Genomic DNA, 22,400 nt, shown 5'->3' with positions numbered 1-22,400 from the left:
TGATGAAAACTATTTGATTGCTCGGGCGGCTCAGGTCTATGCCCATGCAAATCGGGAGCACATTTGTCATTACTTACCGCCTTCAATAGACTTCCTCTTCCTGGCTTTCATGGGTCTGTTACATAGGCCATCTATAGACAATTCCTCAACTCCATGTTCAGGCTGGTAACCATGTCCAGGAATAGGAGATAAATCAATCTCAGCCTTTTCCTGCAATGTCCTGCTTTCTTTAGCCTTGAGTCCATCTTTTCCAGCGTACGATTTGCTCTTCAGGCATTCATAACTAAACATACAAGCCTCATGGCTGCAGTGAGTGGTCGGACGTCTTGTAAGACTTATACTGGAACAAATGCAACCTAATCGGCAAAATTCATTCTTGCATGAGGATTTTGGTTTTTTGTTGAAGGTCAGGATAGGTTTCTTTTTCAGGGAAGCCTTGGGATGAAAACAAAGAACATATAGATAGTTTAGAAAAGTTGAAAAGAAGCTGCAACCCATAAAAAAAATAAATTAAAAAGCAGAATAAAAGCAAAACAAGTGTGATAAAACACTGCCAGCAAGGTAGATAAGTTTGGTGAGTGAATGACTAGTAGATACTGTTTTTATCCTATTAATTTAATTAAGGTGTATAAAGTATAATTAAGTTGTATATGAACTGCTGAATTGTAAAGCGCTGCGGAATACGTTGGCGCTATATAAAGACTATTATTATAAAGCAAAAAAGTAAACGAGTTTTAACCAGATCCAAGACCCATTTACCCACGTCAAGGATAATAAAAAATAAGGTCAATAAACCCATGTAAAATAGGTTACATAATAAAGTACATTAAATATAAACTGTGTTGAGAACGGTGACAAATTTCCCTTTTGCTAATGTGTCACGTACATGATCGTGGGGTGCAAATTGGTTGTCATGTCATACATATTATATACTGCAGGGATTCAGGCTCACAGGTAGGCATTAGGTAGCGTTCACACAGGCAAGGTGCGTTGGTTCAAAGATGCACAGTTTTATTTCTTTCGTAAAACCCTAATCGATTGAAAACCAAAAGCAGCATAAAAGGTATCACAGCAACTAAATAGTTCTTCTTTATAGCTTCATTGGGGAACACAGGTAACCATGGGAATATGCTGCTGTCGCTAGGAGGCTGACGCTAGGCAAAAAAAGGAAAATAGCTCCTCCTCTGCAGTATACACCATGTGTCAGGCACTAGGCTACTCAGTTTAAGCTTAGTGTCTGTAGGAGGCAGACCGGGATCTGTTCCCAGATCCCCATTTTCCTTTTCAGGTTCCCTGTGTGTTATTAATCTTTTCCTTTTGTCTTCCAGGTTCCTTTGTTCTCAGGGTAACAGGATTTAATTTCTCACCCTGTTTTCCCATACTTATGAAACCGAGAGAGCAGTGTGAGCCCACTCTCGGGCCCGCAAGGCAGGACCCAATCCCCTTTAGGGGTGCTTCAGTGTGATTCCTGGTGACCCGTCCTTGCCTTTTCCCCACCTCACCCCTCTACTCAGATAAGGCTGGGAGGAAGACCGTGGTCACCAGCGGTGGCCTTCCCCCTTATCAGGGAGACGGTGTGGGAAAGAGGATCCTTTATTACAGCGATCCTCACACACCAGAGGGCTCCTGAAGTTATCCTCATTGCTGCAGAGGGACCGGGACTCACCGCAGAGGTAGGTCTCCTTACTTTCACTCCGCAGCTGCAGGCGTCATCCCAGGGAACACTGTCCCTTCATCTCAAAGGGACAGGGTGGCGTTAGTTGAAGGGACAAGCCGTCACAACTGCAGCCATTTCTCCCATGGCTGGTCTCAGTGCTAGCGGGCACACCCCCTCCGTTTGCTGGCAGCACCTCTTCCCGTGCACTCTATCCAATAGGAGGTCTCTTCCTCCTCTTTCAGTCTGGCCACGCCCCCCTCAGCACGCTCTTTTGGCGCATTTTTCCACACCTATCACGGAGCTTCTCCTTCCTGGCTGCTCACGCCCCCCGGAGTGTCAGCAAATCTGAGGAGGACCTTCGTTTTCTCCGGCCAACAAATCTTCCTGGCTGTTCACGGCCCCGGCATGTTAGCAATAGGATTCTTACTTTCTCTTTTACCGGCCTGCTGACTACAGTGCACGGACGTGCGGTGACACAGCCGAGGCTACATCAGCTTCTTTATATCACCATATCATGCGCTCTGCAGACGTGCGGACACACTGCACACAGGGGGACACAGCCATCCGCAGTTTTTTTTGCTGGTCATCACTGGCACTGGGTAGGCTCTGCTCTATTTATCTTGTCTCCTTCACATCAGTATTTCCACGGCTCGACTTATGCCCAACCTTAGAGAGGCTTCTTTTTGCCCCTCTAAGCCCACTGTGAATCATTACATCTGTGCCCGCTGCCAAAGAAAGTGGTCTTCAGGCCAGCTTTCCCTTTTTTGCCTGTCCTGCAGTCCTTCCACTATATCTGTCCTACAGGAGCCCCCTAACTTCGGCAATTACCCTATCTCTGAACCTAAAGGAGGACGAGGCACCTGCTTATGAGAACTCGTCTTCCTTCAAATGGGTAAAACGTCTTTCCCGGAATTTTCTCAATCACAGGGAATTTGAAGCGATTATGTCTAAACATAAAGTCAAGATACATTATATCCGGTCTGCAGGAACAGAGGCCGCTATCTGCAGACCGGATATAACTTCAAGAGAAATGTGCTGTCTTCCAGGTGCAAAAATTAAAGATGTGTCTGACAGGATATCAGGACTCTTCAGACCTACAGATGACTACCCATTCCTGCTACTACATGTGGGGACAAATGACACAGCAAGAAACGACCTGGAAACCATCTGCAGAGACTTTGAAGACTTAGGCAAGAAAGTGAAAGAACTGGGAGCGCAGGTGGTCTTCTCTTCCATCCTCCCAGTGGATGGCCATGGAACAAGGAGGTGGAATAAGATTCTGCAGGTGAACAACTGGCTACGTTGATGGTGCCGTCAGCAACGATTTGGATTTCTGGATCACGGAGTGAACTACTTATACGATGGACTACTTGCTAGAGATGGGGTGCACCTTACGAAGACTGGAAAGCATGTATTTGGAAGTCGCCTTGCTACACTTGTAAGGAGAGCTTTAAACTAGAACAACATGGGAAGGGAAGCAAAAGACCAGAAAAAACCATACACCTGACAAATGCTATTGAGAACTCTGCTATTAGAAGTGGAAAGGAAGAACAAAAACGAAAGAATCTAAATAATAAAAATATTGGAGAAAGAGAAACCAATCACAAACTAAAATGTTTCTATACTAATGCACAAAGCATGGGCAACAAACAAGGAGAATTGGAACTACTAACACAGGAAAAGAAATATGATGTCATTGGAATCACTGAAACTTGGTGGGACAATACACATGATTGGAATACAAGACTAGAAGGATACAACTTATTTGCAAGAAACAGACTTGATAAACGAGGAGGGGGTGTCGCATTGTATGTTAGAAACGCGTATATCTGCACAGAGATTGAAGCTTCAGAGACTGGGAGTTCTGTGGAAACTGTTTGGGTAAGAATACAAGGACAGAACAATGGAAAGGACACCATTGTAGGCATTTACTACAGGCCGCCTGTGCAAGCTGAAGATATGGATGAACTCTTTATGCATCAAATTGCCAAGTTCTCCAAAAAATATGACATAGTTGTCATGGGAGATTTCAACTATCCAGACATTTGTTGGGAATCTCTCTCAGGCAAAACGAACAGGTCAAGGAAATTCTTATCCTCTCTTGCTGACAACTTTATCTTCCAAAACGTAAGGGAGAAAACAAGGGGAACTGCTACCTTGGATCTAATCCTTATAAACAGGGAGGAAATGGTTGAGGAGGTAAAAGTGGCTGGGACCCTAGGAGGTAGCGACCATGCTATTTTAGAATTTTGGATAACTAGAGGCGGAAGACCTGTGAAGACTCAGACGTCAAGGTTAGATTTCAGAAAGGCAGATTTTAAGGGATTCAGAAAAAGAATTGGAGGGATCCAATGGCTGGATATCCTTAAAGACAAAAATGTCCAGGAAGGATGGGAAATCTTGAAAAATGAAATTCTCAAAGCACAATTGTTAACAATTCCAAAAAGAGGGAAGAATAGGAAGCATTTAAGGAAACCAGGATGGATGAACACAGAACTTAAGCACATGCTAAAAAGGAAGAAAAAAATGTTTATAAAATGGAGAGAGGGAGGCATATCTAAAGAAGAATATAATGCTGTCTGCAGAACCTGCAGAGCACAAATGAGATTAGCTAAAGCTGAAAATGAATTGAGGCTTGCAAGAGATGTCAAAAGCAATAATAAAGGATTTTGGGGATATGTCAAAAGTAAAAGAAAAGTCAAAGATGCTATAGGATTTTTACAGGATGAAAATGATGAAATGGTAAGACAGGATGTTGAGAAGGCTGAACTTTTAAATTCCTATTTTGCATCTGTTTTCTCTCAGAAAGGAAATGTAACATCAACTGTTATTGACTGTCCTATTAAGGGAATAGAAGAATCCAGGATATCTATAAACAGAAAGATAGTGAGGAAACACTTAGCTAACCTAAATGAATTCAAGTCTCCAGGTCCAGATGAATTACACCCCAGAGTACTGAAGGAGATAGCAGAAGAAATTTTTGAACCCCTCTCCATAATCTTTGAAAATTCTTGGAGAACAGGAGAAGTCCCAGAAGACTGGAGAAGAGCAAATGTTGTTCCTATCTTCAAAAAGGGGAAGAAGGTGGACCCAGGCAACTATAGGCCGGTGAGTCTGACTTCTATACCAGGAAAGATCTTTGAACAAATTATTAAACAACATGTATGTCAATACCTGGATAAGAATGAAGTGATTAAACAGAGTCAGCATGGGTTTGTAACTAATAAGTCATGTCAGACTAACTTAATTTCCTTCTATGACGGTATCACTGATTGGGTGGATCAAGGAAATGCTGTAGATATAGTATATCTTGACTTCAGCAAAGCATTTGACAAAGTCTCTCATACAATCCTTATTGAAAAAATGACTAAGTATGGAATGGACAAGGCAACTGTTAGGTGGATTCATAACTGGCTTAGTGATCGGACCCAAAGAGTGGTCGTAAATGGCTGCACATCCAGTTGGAAGAATGTCTCAAGTGGGGTACCACAGGGCTCTGTCTTGGGCCCTGTATTGTTCAACATCTTTATCAACGATTTAGATGAAGGAATTGAGGGTAAACTGATTAAATTTGCTGATGACACAAAGCTAGGAGGGATAGCTAATACTAGAGAAGAGAGAGAGGATTCAAAAAGATTTAAATAAACTGGAGAAGTGGGCAGCAACTAACAGAATGGTTTTTAACAGGGAGAAATGCAAAGTACTACATCTGGGCAATAAAAATGAAAAAGCATATATAGAATGGGAGGAATAGGGCTAAGTGACAGCACATGTGAAAAACACTTGGGTATACTAATAGATCACAGACTGAATATGAGTCAACAGTGTGATGCAGCAGCAAAAAAGGCAAATGCAATTCTAGGATGTATTAACAGAAGCATACAGTCTAGATCACGTGAAGTCATTATTTCCCTCTACTCCTCTTTGGTCAGACCTCATCTGGAATATTGTGTCCAGTTTTGGGCACCACATTTTAAAAAAGACATCAACAAACTGGAGCAAGTTCAGAAAAGAGCGACCAGAATGGTGACCGGTCTGCAAACCCTGTCTTATGAGGAAAGGTTGCAGGATTTGGGAATGTTTAGTTTGCAAAAGAGAAGACTGAGAGGAGACTTAATAGCGGTCTACAAATATCTAAAGGGCTGTCACATTGTAGAAGGATCAACTTTATTCTCATTTGCACAAGGAAAGACTAGAAGCAATGGGATGAAACTGAATGGGAGGAGACACAGATTGGATAATAGAAAAAACTTTTTGACAGTTAGAGTGATCAATGAGTGGAACAGGCTGCCACGTGAAGTGGTGAGTTCTCCTTCAATGGAAGTCTTCAAACAGAGGCTGGACAGACATCTGACTGGGATGATTTAGCGAATCCTGCTTTGAGCAGGGGGTTGGACCAGATGGCCCAGGAGGTCCCTTCCAACTCTACGATTCTATGATTCTATGATTCTAAACACTGGGAACACCCTGAAAAGCGCTTCCCAGGAAGGAAGTAGGTAGACATCCTTTATCCCGTTAGCCTGTCTTCTAAGAAAGTCTTGTCTCTACTGGATGCTGCATCTCTTAAGGATTCTACAGATAGACATATTCAATCCTTGGCTAAGTCAGCCTTTGAAGCAGCTGGCGCCTCCCTCTGTCAAATTTTTGCCTCCACCTGGGTGGCAAAGTCCATGTCTGCCTGGGCAAGAATGCTTTGTCAGGGTATCCTAGCGGCAGCTCCTCCGGATGAGATGGCAGATTTGGTAGACCAGATTGCCCACGCCGACAAATATCTTCGGACCGCAGGAGGCGGCTGGTTGTTCCACCAAAGCTACCAGCAACATTGTTGCTATATGCCACATTTTCTGGTTGAAAGAGGGAATACAGATCCACCATTAAAAAAGTCCCTCACTAGCCTTGCCTTCCAAAACTCTACTTTCTGGGTCTAACTGGATCAAATAATTTTCAATGCTACCGGAGGGAAAAGCACCTCGCTTCCCCAGTCCAAGCCTAAATTTCCCTTTAATAGGAAAACATTGCTTCAATTTCCTTCCTTTTGGCCCTTCTCTTCTTCAGGGACTTCCTCCCAGCAGGAACACTTTTCCGCCCAAGGGGAAAGGAACAAGTAATCTTTCAAACCAGCTCCTCACTGGAGACCAAAGGGGTGCTCTTCCAAGCCATCACGGTCCAGCACTAACAGGTTCTCCTCGGCGTGACAGGTCACCACTACCACCCGGGAATCTCTCCAGGGTGGGAGGCCGACTTCTCTTCCGGGAAGCATGGTTGTCGGAGGTCGATGATGCCTGGGTCAGAGAGATAGTGACATCCGGTTACAAAATAGATTTTTCTTCCCCTTCAGGAAGACGTTTGTCTTGCCCGCCAAGATTCCCGTCTCAGGCCCCAGGAATTCTTCATTCCCCTACTACGCACAGGAGTAATCGTAACAGTTCCCCGGAATGAATGGTTTTCAGGGTTATACTCCAATCTTTTCATAGTCCCGAAGAATAAAGGATCGCTCCGTCCGCTCTTGAACCGTCACGTTCAGATCCGTCATTTCAAGATGGAGTCCCTACATTCGGTAATCGCCTCCATGGAACCGAGAGAATAGACATTCAGGATGCTTATCTTCACATTCCTGTTTGTGTTCAGCATCAGATTCCTACGGATTGCGATCCAGGGCCACTATGAGTTCACAGTTCTTCCCTTCTGCCTGGCCTCTGCCCCCAGAGTATTCAAGAAGGTCATGGCCACCCTTTGCTCCAAGGGGTTCCTCATAATTCCTTACTTGGACGATCTTCTGATCAAGGGGCCGTCCCATAGAGACTGGGACCAGAGTCTTCATATCATCTTGGACACTCTGGTACATCTCGGCTGGATAGTCAACAGGGAGAAGTCCTCCCTGACCCCAGCACAGCACCTGGTCTTTCTTGGCATGAGGTTCGACACGGCCCAAGCCAGTGTCTTTCTTCCAAAGGAGAAGTTTCTCTCTCTCTACTAGGGGATCCGCACTCTAAAAGAGACCAGCTTCTCTCCCCCACGGCCCTGAATTAAAGTTCTGGGAAAGATGATTCCCGCCATGGAAGCCGTGCCTTTTGAAAAATTTTCATACACTTCTTCAGCTGGCCTTCGTCAGCTTGGGACAAGAGGACCGTCTTCCTGGACCGGCCCGTACTTCTGGTCTCTCAAGGTAAGGCAGTCCTTGTTAGGAACAGCGGAACGCACTAAATAAATAATAAAGTGCGTTCGCCGCTCGGGGTCCACCGTGCAGAAGGTGTTAACACTGCTGCTGAATAATGGCAGATGCGCTATATGGCGGTATAACGCGCACGGGTTAAACGCCACCCGATGTGCGCTGAGCGGACTCTGTTAGCTCACAGAGGCGCTGTAACAAACATAAATGCCGAGCCTGTTAGACTCACAGGGAGGGGAATCACAATAAGTCAGTCACCAGAATCATACATCCATCACCATTCACACATCTAGCAAGTAAAGTCTATACTAGCGCATGGCCGAGCGGCCATGCGGGCCTTTTATAGCCGTGCGCTGCCTGGACCTTCCAGATCTCTGAGATGGACCAATCAGATCTGGAGAAGGACCTGAGCATGTGACTCCCGACCTCCAATGGGAGATCGTCTCGTGAGCATGCTCAGTGGAGAGGCAGAGGGGCTTAGCCTCAGGAATGGCTTGCTGCAGAGCAGCATGTGAGGCTCTGGATTCCTGTTGTGTCGCTGCAGGAATCCGACGCCTAACAGTCCCTGACCTGGTGGACGCCATCAGCATCAGTCCTGCCCGGGAAGTCCTTCCTTCCTCTCCGGTGGCAGGTTATCACCACCGACGCCAGTCTCCTTGGTTGGGGAGCAGTCTTCATCACAAACCGCAAGGTCGGGGGGGGCGTGGCTATGCCATGAGAGGGAGAGGACTCTGGTAAAGAGCGCTCCTCCATTATCCTGGCAGATCCTGAACCTGGGACCCCTTCTTGTGGCTTACCGACACCTAGCTGGACCCTCTTGGATACTGGGACCCCCCTGGGTACCTCACGGCAGGTCAGGAGGCGGCTTGTGAGAGCGGGTGGCGGAGGAGACAGGAGCGGGCGGCCGGTTTCCCCACGAGGCGGCGGCCATCTTGGGCGCGCGGCTCAACCACAGAGAGCTGCAGCGCCGGATCATATTGCTGCACCACCGCCGAGCAGTGAAGAAGCTGTCAGATAACCGGAGGTGACGCGCAGTGAGTGCCCTGAAAAAGCGGGCCCTGCGCGATCTTCCTTTCATATAACCTGCTCACTGCGCCGGCTAACGCCATCACAAGAGGAAGCCTAGTGCACCCTCCCCCACTGCAGCTGCTTTTGTGGGGCCCCCCCTCTCACTCCTCTGGCCATAAAGATCTGCACTGTACCCAGTAGCCATCCTCATAATATCCGAGGCATCCTGCTGCAGCCCGACATATAATTAACTGTTTCCAGCCCTGCTGCAATCTCCATCTCTGGTGGGTGACACCTAGACCACACATTTTAGTTGCTCCATTTGACCGTGCTGCAGATAACCATGAGCCGACTAAAAGGGGCAGGAGCGGCAGCGGAGAAATTGAAGGAGTTTGCTAGACCGGACCCCGCTGAAAGTGCACGACATAATAGGAGCACTTTCTCTCAGGCTCAGTGCAAAAATCGCCCTTCTGCGTGTGAGGAGGAGATGGAACAGGAGGAACTGACCCTTAAGCATCTGAGCAACTGATGGAGGCTATCTCCTTGACCGGGACATCCCTGACGGAGAAAATTGAGGATGTTTATACGGAGGTGGGGAGACTTCGTCAGGACATGCAGGCCATGAAGGGACGCATTACGGAGGTGGAGACAAGGGTGTCTAGGGTAGAGGATACCATTACACCCATGGAGGCTAAGTTAACAAAGGTGGCGGGCTCCATGAATGCTTGGAAGCAGAAGGCGGATGACCTGGAAAACAGAATGCGCCGGAATAATATCCGTATCGTTGGTCTGCCTGAGCGCTCGGAAGGTCAGCATCCTGAGCAGTTTTTGGAGGATTGGCTTAAGACCTCTCTGGGGGATGAATTCTCCTCAATGTTCGCTGTTGAAAGAGCTTACAGGGTCCCTACAAGACCACTGCCTCCGGAATCCCCACCTCGACCTTTCCTGGCACGCTTGCTCAATTGTAAGGACAGAGATACCATTCTACGTCTTGCACAACTGAAAAGTTCGACAATGCTGTCGTTTCCATCTTTCCGGATTTCTCCATAGAATTGCAGAAACAGCGGGCACAATTCACCGAGGTCAAGAAACGACTCAGGGACAGGAACATTGTATACTCGATGATGTATCCAGCTCGACTTCGAGTTGTTCATGAAGGTTCCTCCGTATTTTTTACAGATCCGACGGAGGCGACTGAGTGGATGCGGTCCCACAGGGGATCCTCTGCGAAAGAATCCTAATGTGGCGGCTGTCACTTTAGATCCTCTCAATTAACGGCCTAATTGGAGCTCTCTCGGCGAGTTCCCAGATACCAGCTATACCGGACGCTGTATTCAGTGATGGTATCCCCTTGTTTATTTTTTGATAGGGGCGTAAGACTGTACGCCTCTGTTACTAGGTTCCGGTTTTGCTTTTTCTTTTTCAAAAGTTTTAATTTTTATAGTTGTTTAGATGTAGGCCGCAGCCGAAGCCAAATTCTGTTATCTGTGTGGGGTCTCTGCACCTGGATTGGGCACCTCTATGCACCATGTTCAGATAGGGAGGAATGGGTTCTGAGCTGATTTGTATGACCTGGAATGTGAGAGGCATAAAAACCCCTCAAAAAAAAAATTAAGGTGTTCTCACAAGTTAGACATTACCGTCCTCACATTGTGGCCCTGGTAGAGACGCACCTGACTAGAGATACGGTTCGGTGGGTACAGAAACCGTGGGTGCCATGGTTTATACATGCTTTTCACACCAGCTACTCAAGGGGAGTTTCACTGTTAATTCATAAGGATGTTCGGTGGGAGGCCCGGAAGGACCCCGAGGGACGATTTGTGTTCGTGCATGTGCTGATTAACTCTCAGAAATATGTTATTCTTTGTATTTATAATCCCCCTCCGGCCAATATGTCAATTACTGAAAAGGCCCTGAGCTTTGCTTTAAATTACCCGGACGGACATGTCGTCTGTATGGGAGATTTTAATTTGGTCATGAATAGCCATCTTGATAAATTGAGACTGGGTGATGGAGTACAGGGTAGGGTCTCCACCCAGGGCACATCCCAACTGTCACAATTCATGGCGGGTAGTGGGTGGCTGGATCTATGGAGAGTGTGCCATCCAGAGACGAGGGAGTACACTTGCCATTCCTCCACTAAACGCTGTCTCGCATAGACTACATTTTTGGGTCCAGCAGTCTGGCGGTGTGGGTGGATGATATTAAACATGGAGGCAGGGGGATTTCGGATCATAGTCCAGTTATTCTCAAGCTTAAATTTGGACCATTGACTAATAGGATGGCATGGAGGCTGAACCCTTTTTGGCTGAAGTTGATAACATCCCCTGATAGATTGATAGATCAGTTACATTGCTTCGTCTCATCCCATCCCGAACCCCGAAATATTAATGTATTTTGGGATGCTCTTAAAGCCTATTTACGGGGTTCTCTATCCTCTACGATTTCTCACATTAAGCGGGTGACATCGGAGGAGGATGGCGAGATGGAGCGACGTCTGAAAGACTCGGAGGCAGCCTATATATCGGATCAAACTAACAGTAATAGGGTAGAATGGCTGGCCGCTCAAAGGTTATATGCTCAATACACTGATACCAAGAAGAAACGTAAATTATTTTTTGCCCGGCAGTCTTATTTTGAAATGGGGAATCAGCAAGTAAATTTCTGGCCTACTTAGTGCGGCAGCATAATGCAACCAACACAATTCTACAGATTCGTGATTCAGGTGGTACTTTGGTTTCCTCAACTGAGGAGATATTAGAGTGCTTTTCTGACTATTATGGTTCATTGTGCAATTCTAAGACTGATGTGGACGGCCCAGAGTGTCTAAATTATTTGTCAGATATAGAGTTTCACACGCTAAGTCCTTCCCGGTGGGCCTTTATGGATGCCGAGTTTACTCTAGAGGAGGTAGAGGACGCCATAAAAGACATGGCCTCCGGGAAGGCCCCCAGGCCGGATGGATTTCCTGTGGAGTTTTATAGGAAATATCAGGATATACTGGCACCCCTTTTGTTGACAGTGTTTCGTGGGATCTGGGAGGGGGGATGCATGCCGGAGTCCTTTTATGAGGCCAATATAATAGTTCTTAAAAAAGAGGGGAAGGACCCTTTAGATTGTGGATCTTACAGGCCTATATGACTAGTAAATGTAGATTATAAAATTTTTACAAAAATTTTGGCCAAAAGAGTAAATTCAGTTATATTAAATCTTGTACACCCCGATCAGACGGGTTTTATGCCGGGGAAGAGCACCTCCATAAATATCAGACAAGTCCAGACAGTGGTTCAATATAGCTCTCTGGTACCAGATAATGAATGGGCACTGGCATCGCTCAATGCAGCTAAGGCCTTTGACTCGCTTGAATGGCCTTTTCTCCGTGCATGTTTGCAGAGGTATGGATTTGGCGATAGATTCCAAGAATGGGTTAATGTTTTATACATGAAGCCCAAAGCCCGGGTCATCGTAAATAACTCCATATCTGAATCATTCTCACTGTATAGGGGAACTCGTCAGGGGTGTCCCCTTTCCCCGGCCCTTTTTGCTCTTGCTATTGAGGCACTGGCAATTCGTATAAGATCTTCCCCTAATATTGTTGGTATAGAAATAGCAGGTCGGACGGATACCATAGGCCTATACGCTGACGATATAGTGATATTTATGGACAAGGCGGAGGAGACCCTGACAAGAGTGATCACTACCATAAATTAATTCAGTACATATTCTGGCCTATACATAAACTGGGAGAAATTTGCTTTGATGCTTCTTTCCCATGCTCCAATGCCACGACTGAAGACTCTCTCCCTACTGTCCATTGTAACCAATTTTAAATATTTGGGTGTTCATATCTCTCAAGGTAGTAAATTTGATCTGCAACTCAATATACAACCATTATTGGAGACGGTCAAAGGTATATTCGCGATTTGGGGTAAACTTCCACTGTCTGTAGCTGGACGTATTAATCTAATTAAAATGATATTACTCCCCAAACTTAGCTACTGTCTTCAACATAGTGCGGTGGTGGTGCCCAAATCCTTTTTTGCTAATCTGAATTCCCAATCCACATTCTTTATTTGGGGGAAAGCCAGGCCTAAACTTAGACTAGCCACTCTGCAGAGGCCCAAGAGGGGAGGAGGGGCAGCGTTACCCGATTTCTTCTTATATTATTTAGCTGGACAGGCTAAGGCCATAAGTACATGGATGCCTGGAGGTCATCTCCCGAATTCTGAGAGTCATCTACTTCATGCTACAGGAATTAGTTGTCCACTGGGTTTTTTGGAAATGAAGAAAATAAATGTCCCGAAACTGCTACCTCTGCTTCGTCTGGCACGATCGATATGGAGACAGATTAGGGGGGTGGTTAGATTTGGGGATGTTATAGCCGAAATGCTCCTATGGAATAATGGCTATCTCCCGGTACTACTGGAGCATCCATCCGCTGAGTTCTGGGTTCAGTATGGTGTCTCTACGGTAGGTGATCTATATGATCATGGAACATTGGTATCCTTTGAGCAATTACAAGTTAATCGCAGTGTCCCGAGATCCCAGTTTTTCCGTTATTTACAGTTAAGATTAGCTTTCCAGTCGCACATGAGATGTACGGGTATAGATAATGCCATTTCGTCTCTACCCGATAGGGATTCTCAAATCACAGGGCCCTCAGGGTCTCATCTCCTCTCTATATACATATTTGTTGTCAGTGGGGACAGAATGTACCCTAGATTCAGTTAAGAAGAAATGGGAGAGGCTCATCCCAAATACACAGGGTGCAGAATGGGAAGAAATCGTATTTGACTCCAATTCGACTCTTTAAGATGGGCCGATACCAGTCATCGGAATGTTTGAGATGTCATTCAATAGATGCAGACTTTATCCATATGATCTGGTGCTGTCCTGTTGTTGGGCAATACTGGAGGGGGGTGACGTCATTATTAACATCCTTGGTACAATCCCCTGTTCCCCTTGAACCACTGACCTGTCTGCTTGGAGTGTGGGATGAGGAAGTATGGGGTCATTATGTTGGGGTTTTTCTACAGGAGATTCTATTCATGGCACGGAAGATACTAGCATTACGGTGAATGGGGAATTCGCCTCCTGCTCTTGGGTCCTGGATCACTCTGGTAAATTCGATTATCCCATATGAACGCACACTGCATCAGAATAGAGGGTGCCCGGGTAAATTCGAGAAGATTTGGGAGAGGTGGAACTCCTCTCATCTCACTTTGCAGAGCGGAGATGTCGCACAGTAAACTACTCATTGTATAGATGTAGGCTGCGGAATAGTTTAATGTTTTGGTAGATGTAGGTAGGGTTTAGAAGCTAGGCAGGTTTTATTACTGGGGTATGATAAAATCCCAAGGTCAGCTGAGCTTGGGATTCAGTGTCTCTCCCCTTTCCCTTCCTGGTATGTTTACTTTGCCTTTGTGTCTTTGCTATTTTACCCCTGATTATATGGCCGTCCAGATGGGGATTTTACCCCTTACTGCTTTTCACTGGTCTGCCTGCTATATATTTGGTGTTTAAACTTGGACACTTATTTATTGTTACCACCAGGTGTTTACTCACGATAAGGGTCAGACACTGTATATCCCTTTGCTCTGCTTCTGCTTGTGTCACCCTTTGTTTGTCATGGCTTGTGCTTTTTCACCTGTGCTATTTAATAAAGATTTGTGATTTTATCATACCTTGGACATCTATGCACTGATTTCCTTTTGCTGTTTCTTATTGATTACAGTGTGTCCTACACTGATTTTCCATGGGCTGATCGTGTTGGTTTCCTTTTCATCTGCACCCACACGTAATATATGATGTTATACTGTTTCAGCCTTGTGGTCTGTCATTTTTATTCATCAGGTTTTATTACGGATATAATACCATGACACAATACTACTGTGATTTAATTAATACTATGTTTGCTTTATTTACACACGGTTGGTGTACATGTCATGCTTCACGTTTTCATGTTATCTGAGCATATATATATATACTCTGTATCAAGCCTGGTATCTTGTACCAAATGTGTGTGTTATATAACTGCTTATGGTTAATAAACAAATTTAAAAAACAAACAAACCGCAAGGTCGCTGAAACGTCCAAGAAGCCAGCCTTCACATCAATCTCCTGGAGATCAGGGCAATTTTTTTGCCCTTCGCCGCTGGCAGACCCTCCTTGCAGGCCAGCTGGTCCCCATACAGTCAGACAACGCCACTGCCGTGACTTACATAAACCATCAAGGCGGGACTCGCATCAAACAGGTTATGGCAGAGGTAACAGATTCTGCGATGGGCGGAGCATCACGTTCTCACCATATCAGCTGTGCACATTTCAGAGGTGGAAAATTGGGCAGCCAATTTTCTGAGAGTCGTCAGTGTCTTGCATTGGGCGAGTGGTATCTTGACCCCTTTTTTAACCAGATATGCCTGAGATGGGGCACACCGGACATCGACCTGATGGCGTCTTGGATTAACCACAAGGTACATCAGTACGTAGCTGGGTCCCGGGATCCGCTAGCCATTGGTTGCGATGCTCTAGTAATCCTGTGGTCACAATTACAACTGCCTTATCTTTTTCCGCCGCTCCCCTTGATTCTGAGAGTTGTGAAAGATAAAGGCGGAAGGGATTCCCGTAATCCTGGTAGCACCAGCCTGGCCAAGAAGGGCCTGCTATGCGGAGCTGGTGAACATGCTCATGGACGCTCTGTGGAGGCTCACAGACCGTCCAGATCTTCTCACAAGGCCCCCTCTTTCACCAGAGTTTACAGTCTCCGAGTTTAACGACATGGCCATTGAGGCCGCAGTCCTAGGGAGGCTGCTTTTTCCCATCAGGTCATTCCGACCATGATTAGGGTGAGAAAACCAGAATCCTCGCATATCTACCACAGATACTGGTCGGACTTCTTTCTCCGATCCATCTCCTGGAGAAGTCTCTCCACAAGATGGATTTGGTCAGAGCTATCAGAGTCTACCTTTCAAGGACTGCTTCCCTTCGCCACTCTGATGCCATATTTGTCATCTCTGAAGGTCGTCGTTAGGGGCTCCCATATTCCAGGTCCACTACTGCCTGCCTGTTGGAATCGTTTGGCAATATTGAAGACATAGCGAGTACAGGACAAACAGCCTTCTCCGGGGAGTTAAGGCTCACTCCATTCGGGCGGTGGGGGCTTCCTGGGCAGTTCGTCACAAGGCCTCGGCGTTACAAATTTGTAAGGCAGTGACCTGATCGTCTCTGCACACCTTCGCCTTGTCTGATGCAGGCCTGGGAAGGAAGGTGCTGCAGGTAGTGGTTACGCACCGGCCAACGTTAGTCTCTTTTCTTTGCATTCTTTCTGCTTCCACCCTTGAGACTGCTTTAGGACGTCCCGTGGTTACCTGTGTCCCCCAAAGAAGCGATAAAGAGGAATTTTTGGGACTCATCGTAAAATCTCTTTCATGGAGCCTTCATTGGGGGGACACAGCATCCTCCCTAATTGTTTTTCCGCTATTGGGCCTACGTGCCTTTGTTGTTGGGTTACTACATATGTTGAGTTTTTGGTTGCTTCCCCTACTGCTTTAACACTTACTGAGGTACTTTGTGCCTGTCGGTGTGTGTATACTGCTGAGGATGTTCTATTTTCCTTTTTTGCCGAGTGTCAGCCTCCTAGCGACAGAAGCATACACCCATGGTTACCTGTGTCCCCTAATCAAGGCTCCAAGAAAGATTTTACGGTGAGTACCAAAAATCACTATTTAATTGGGCTTATATGTCAGTCTTGGCTCAACCCAGATTATAGTCCTTTTTCCTGGAGAAAACTTTACTCAAATAAGAGGTATGGTCTTACCAATCTCCGTATCAACTTCAGCCTGAGTTCTAGCAGATTCTGGTGGAAAACAGAAGTGTTCCATTCTCTGGGCACAGTTCACACTAAACAGCCTGCAGCTTCCACATGGTTCTCTGCAGCTCCAATAGGTAGACTGCTTATCTTTCCTAGCTGACCCATGAAGTTCCATTCAGAGAGAGACTCTCTCCCAGCTACAGCTCACATTTTGGCTGGTCACTCACCAGCAGCACACTCGACTCTGCTTCATTCAGCAGTCTGACTTAATTTCTGAACACAGACATTGGTTCTTGTACAAAGTAAGAGAGGTGCATCTAATTATATATACAGTAAAGACCAAAAGTTTGGACATACCTTCTCATTCAAAGAGTTTTCTTTATTTTCATGACTATGAAAATTGTAGATTCACTATGAAGGCATCAAAACTATGAATTAACACATGTGGTATTGTATAATTAACAAAAAAAGTGTGAAATAACTGAAAATATGTCTTATATTCTAGGTTCTTCAAAGTAGCCACCTTTTGCTTTGAGTACTGATTTGCACACTCTTGGCATTCTCTTGATGAGCTTCAAGACGTAGTCACCGGAAATGGTCTTCCAACAGTCTTGAAGGAGTTCCCAGAGATGCTTAGCACTTGTTGGCCATTTTGCCTTCACTCTGCGGTCCAGCTCACCCCAAACCATCTTGATTGGGTTCAGGTCTGGTGACTGTGGAGGCCAGGTCATCTGGCGTAGCACCCCATCACGCTCCTTCTTGGTCAAATAGCCCTTACACAGCCTGGAGGTGTGTTTGGGGTCATTGTCCTGTTGAAAAATAAATGATGGTCCAACTAAACGCAAACCGGATGGAATAGCATGCCGCTGCAAGATGCTGTGGTAGCCATGCTGGTTCAGTATGCCTTCAATTTTGAATAAATCCCTACCAGCAAAGCACCCGCACACCATCACAGCTCCTCCTCCATGCTTCACGGTGGGAACCAGGCATGTAGAGTCCATACGTTCACCTTTTCTGTGTCGCACAAAGACACGGTCGTTGGAACCAAAGATCTCAAATTTGGAGTCATCAGACCAAAGCACAGATTTCCACTGGTCTAATGTCCATTCCTTGTGTTCTTTAGCCCAAACAAGTCTCTTCTGCTTGTTGCCCGTCCTTAGCAGTGGTTCCCTAGCAGCTATTTTACCATGAAGGCCTGCTGCACAAAGTCTCCTCTTAACAGTTGTTGTAGAGATGTGTCTGCTGCTAGAACTCTGTGTGGCATTGACCTGGTCGCTAATCTGAGTTGCTGTTAACCTGCGATTTCTGAGGCTGGTGACTCGGATGAACTTATCCTCCGCAGCAGAGGTGACTCTTGGTCTTCCTTTTCTGGGGCGGTCCTCATGTGAGCCAGTTTTTTTGTAGCACTTGATGGTTTTTGCCACTGCACTTGGGGACACTTTCAAAGTTTTCCCAATTTTTCGAACAGACTGACCTTCATGTCTTAAAGTAATGATGGACACTCGTTTTTCTTTACTTAGAATTTGTATTATGGCAAGAAAAAAGCTGCTAAGTAAAGAAAAACGAGTGGCCAACATTACTGGACCAAGTCGCAGAATGCAGACCTGTTCTGCTGAGGCCTGGTGCCGAATGGCCCAAGAGGCGCCCACTGAGCGGGTAGAGTGCGCCTTAATCCCTGCTGGGACAGGCGCATTCCTGACACGGTAGGATTCATGTATAGCCAAGTGAATCCACCTGGCTAGCGATGCTTTTGAAGTGGCTAGACCCTTCCTATGCCCCTCTGGAAGTATGAATAGGGCATCTTACTTGCAGAAGGGAGCCGTCCGCGAGATGTACCGTCTCAAAGCCCTAACCACATCTAGGGTGTGGAGGGCCTTCTTAATGCGATGGACTGGTGCCGGACAAAAGGAAGGCAAAACAATTTCCTCATTGAGATGGAAAGAGGATACGACTTTGGGCAGGAAGGACAGGGACGTCCTGAGAAAAATTCAGAAACGGAGGACGGCAGGACAGGGCCGCCAATTTCAAAACTCATCTGATTGACGTAATTGCCACTAGAAAGACCACCTTCCAAGAAAGAACGGTCAGTGGCACATCCTGTAACGGTTTGAAAGGAGCCTCCTGTAAGGCCCGGTGAACCAGGTTAAAGTCCCATGATTCCAATGGCCTTCTATAAGGAGGCGTCACATGGGAAACTCCCTGAATGAACGTCTTGACCTGAAGTTTGGTGGCAATTTTGCGTTGGAATAGCACTGCCAAGGCTGAAATTTGGCCTTTGAGCGAGCTAAGCGCGAAGCCTGACTTTAATCCGGATTGAAGGAATTCCAATATGGCAGGAATGGAAAACACCAGAGGGGATCGACCATGATCCTTGCACCACAAAAAAAGGTTTTCCAGGTGCGGTGATAAATGCGCATGGACACAGGCTTCCTAGCACTAATCATGGTGGAAATCACGTCGGGAGATAACCCAGCCTGTGCTAAAAACCAGGATTCAACGGCCACGCCATCAAAGACAGGGCCTCGGAGTTCTGGTGGTAAATCAGACCCTGAGAGAGTAGATCTATGCCATCTGGAAGTCGCCAGGGGACGTCGGCGACTAGATATATTAGTTCTGCGTACCATGTGCGACGCGTCCAATCTGGCGTGACTATAATCACTGATACTCCCTCTGTTTTGATTTTCTTGATGACCCTCGGGAGCAAGGGGGGGGGGGGGGGATGTACGGGAGCCTGAATCGGTGCTAGAACTAGGGCGTCCGCTCCGATGGCACATGGATCGCGCGATCGGACAATGAACCGAGGAAACTTGTTGTTTAGTCTTGAGGCCATGAGATCCACATCCACATCCGGAGCCCCCCAATGATGACAAATCTGCTGAAAGACATCCGGATGAAGAGACCACTCTCTCAAGGCAAGGCCTTAGCGACTGAAAAAATCTGCCGCTCAATTCCCTACGCCCGGGATGTGGATTGCTGAGATGGGCGAATGGTTGGTCTCGGCCCAATGAAGGAAGTGACTCACTTCGTGCATGGCCATCCTGCTCCGAGTACCCCCCTGATGGTTGATATACGCTACAGCCATGGCGTTGTCAAATTGGATGCTGATGGGGTGGCCTGCAAGGAGGTGATGGAAACTCTGTAGGGCTAATCTGATCGCTCTCATCTCCAAAATGTTGATGGGGAGACGGGACTCTCAAGTTGACCAGCAACCCTGTGCCGTGTGGAAGCGAAAGACCGCACCCCAACCAAGAAGACTTGCGTCGGTGGTCACTACCAACCATCGTACTGGGAGAAAAGACCTTCCTTGATTCAGGGAGGACTTCAGTGTCCACCACTTGAGGGCTTGTCTGACCCAACAGAAGGAACCGACGGTCCAAGGACAACGGGTTCTTGTCCCAAGCTAACAGCAACACCTGTTGTAAGGGACGGAGATGGGACTGTGCGAATGGGACTGCCTCCGTCGCTGCCACCATCTTTCCGAGAACTCTCATGCTGAAACGAATGGAGTGAGAAACCGGTCGGGAAAGAGTCAGCGCTGCCTGTTGTAAGGCTCAGGTCTTTTCTGGAGGGAGAATGACCAATCCGCGGGAAGTGTCCAAGATCATTCCTAAAAATGAAATCTGCTGAGCCGATTTTGGGAAAGACTTCTCGAAGTTTATCTTCCACCCCAGGCGAGAAAGTGTATTTACTGTTATATCCACGGATTCCTAGCAGGCTGGAAGGGACGGACCCTTGATGAGCAGGTCGTCCAGATACGGTAACACTACCACTCCCCGAAAGAGTGGAGAATTGCCATGACAGCCGCCATGACCTTGGTAAAGACCCTGGGGGCGGTGGCGAATCCGAAGGGCAAGGCAACGAACTGGAAGTGTTGCTCGTGAATTGCAAATCGCAGGAACTGCTGGTGGGACGGGCAAATCGGAATGTGAAGGTAAGCGTCCTTGATGTCGATGGATGCTAGGAACTCTCCTTTTTCCATGGAAGCGACAACTGATCGGAGAGATTCCATTCGGAATCACTGAAACTTGACAAACTGATTTAACAGTTTGAGATCCAGTATGAGCCACATCGTCCCGTCTTTCTTTGGAACCACAAAAAGGTTGGAATAAAAACCTCTGAACCCTTCGTCTTGAGGGACTGGGATGATGACTCCGGCCTGAACCGGACGAGAAGGTAGAACTGGTGTTGTTGCGGAAAGATCGAACACGCGTCGGCTGTTCGTTCCGAAACGGCCGAACAACCTTTTGTTGAGGAAGGAATTTACTCTTTCCCCCAGTAGTATCAGAAATGAGCTGGTCCAGTTTCTGCCCAAAAAGACGACCAGTTTGATAGGGCAGAGAAGGCAACGATTTTTTAGATGTGGCATCCGCCCGCCAGTCGCGGAGCCATAGGGCTCTCCTAATGGAGATCGCATTAGAAGAAGTTTGGGCTGCGCAATTGGTGGCATGCAAACAAGCATCCACTACAAAGTCCCCTGCGTGAATTATCTGCCTGGCGACACTGGTTGCCTCCAGAGGGAGATTGCTACCCTGGAAGGCAGTAATTAAGACCTCTGTCCAAGCGGCCATTGCCTTAGTGACCAAAGTTGCCGCAAAAGATGGAAAAAGCGCCGCTCCTGAAGCTTCAAAAACTGAGCGGGAGAGGTAGTCAAGTTGACGAACGGAGTGGTTTCTGACTGAGGAGCCCCCCGACACAGGAGCGTTTTTGAAGCATGACGCGATACAGGAGGGTCCACCGAAGGGGACTGTAACCAATCCTTCATTAGGTCTGGAGCAAAAGGGTATTTAGCCTCAGTAGACTTTTGTCCTGTGAACCTCTAATGTGGCCGATCCCCATGTTTCTGTACAATGTCCTTAAACTCCGGATGGCTGGTAAATAACCTGCGCACACGTTTGGTCCTCTTAAATGAGATAGCGTGTTCTGGGGGAGGAATATTTTCCTCATTCAACTCCAGAATCCTGTTGACTGATTCCATAAGAGAATCAAGGGACTCTTGGTCAGATGGAGGGTTCTGAGGGACTGACATGTCAGATTCGAATTCAGAGTCGTACTTGCTGAGAACATTAGGAGAGGGGGAGCGAGAGACAGAGCTAGTCGGTGCTGAAACGCAAGCGTGACTAGGGGACGCGTAATGCGTCTGCTTTCTAGCCTGACCATCCCTTGAATGAGTACGGCCCCTGCTGGTGGACAGTTCTCCGCCGTCACCAGAGCCCTCCTTGGGCGGTGAAGACGCTTTCTGACTTAAAGAAGCTTCCCGGAAGGAGTCTATAGCCTGGGTCAGTGAGTCCACTGACCGTGACAGGGACACAGCACACTCAGGGGGACTAAACGTAGGAAGCACCGTAGCAACGGCGGCGAGGCGCGATTGAGCGCAGGCCGGGTCGCAGTCCGTGCATAACGGATTAGTCTGCGCACTGGCCAAGGCAGACTTGCAAGTGGTACACACGGTAAAAAACGCAGTGTGCTTCTTAGCAGCCCGTTTAGCCTCCGTGTGCTTGCCTGTTGTTGGTTCGGGGGAGAGCGGGCCATAGAAAGGAACAGTCGCCCCCTTCACTCCGTTATTTAAAAAATAAAAATTTACAGAAAAATCAAAAAAGAAAATAAAAACGGTGGAGTCTGAAGCCAGACCTAAGTGCCTCCTATAGACAATAAGCAAGAACTGGAGAAATCTCATCCAGCGAGAGGGTGTATACTGCAGGGGAGGAGTTAACTTTTTCTGGTTTACTTAGTGTCCTCCTAGTGGCAAGCAGCATAAC

At 46.9% G+C, this 22,400-nt stretch overlaps 1 protein-coding gene across 7 annotated transcripts in view; it reads right to left on the bottom strand.

Moving 5' to 3' along the window:
• MGA (MAX dimerization protein MGA) overlaps positions 1-22,400 on the bottom strand; it is a 242,418-nt gene that overhangs the window by 87,383 nt on the left and 132,635 nt on the right. For all 7 annotated transcript variants that reach the window (XM_073586415.1, XM_073586424.1, XM_073586433.1 and 4 more), the window contains exon 9: positions 78-435. In XM_073586415.1, coding sequence (XP_073442516.1) covers positions 78-435 — 358 coding nt within the window. The remainder of the gene's footprint in view (positions 1-77; positions 436-22,400) is intronic.

The sequence above is a fragment of the Dendrobates tinctorius genome, unplaced genomic scaffold (genome assembly GCF_039654945.1).
Source record: "Dendrobates tinctorius isolate UK_male_01 unplaced genomic scaffold, ASM3965494v1 ptg000010l, whole genome shotgun sequence".
Classification (NCBI taxonomy): Eukaryota; Metazoa; Chordata; class Amphibia; order Anura; family Dendrobatidae; genus Dendrobates; species Dendrobates tinctorius.
The sequence above is the reverse complement of the archived record's forward strand: the minus strand, read 5'-3'. Positions and strand labels throughout refer to the sequence as shown.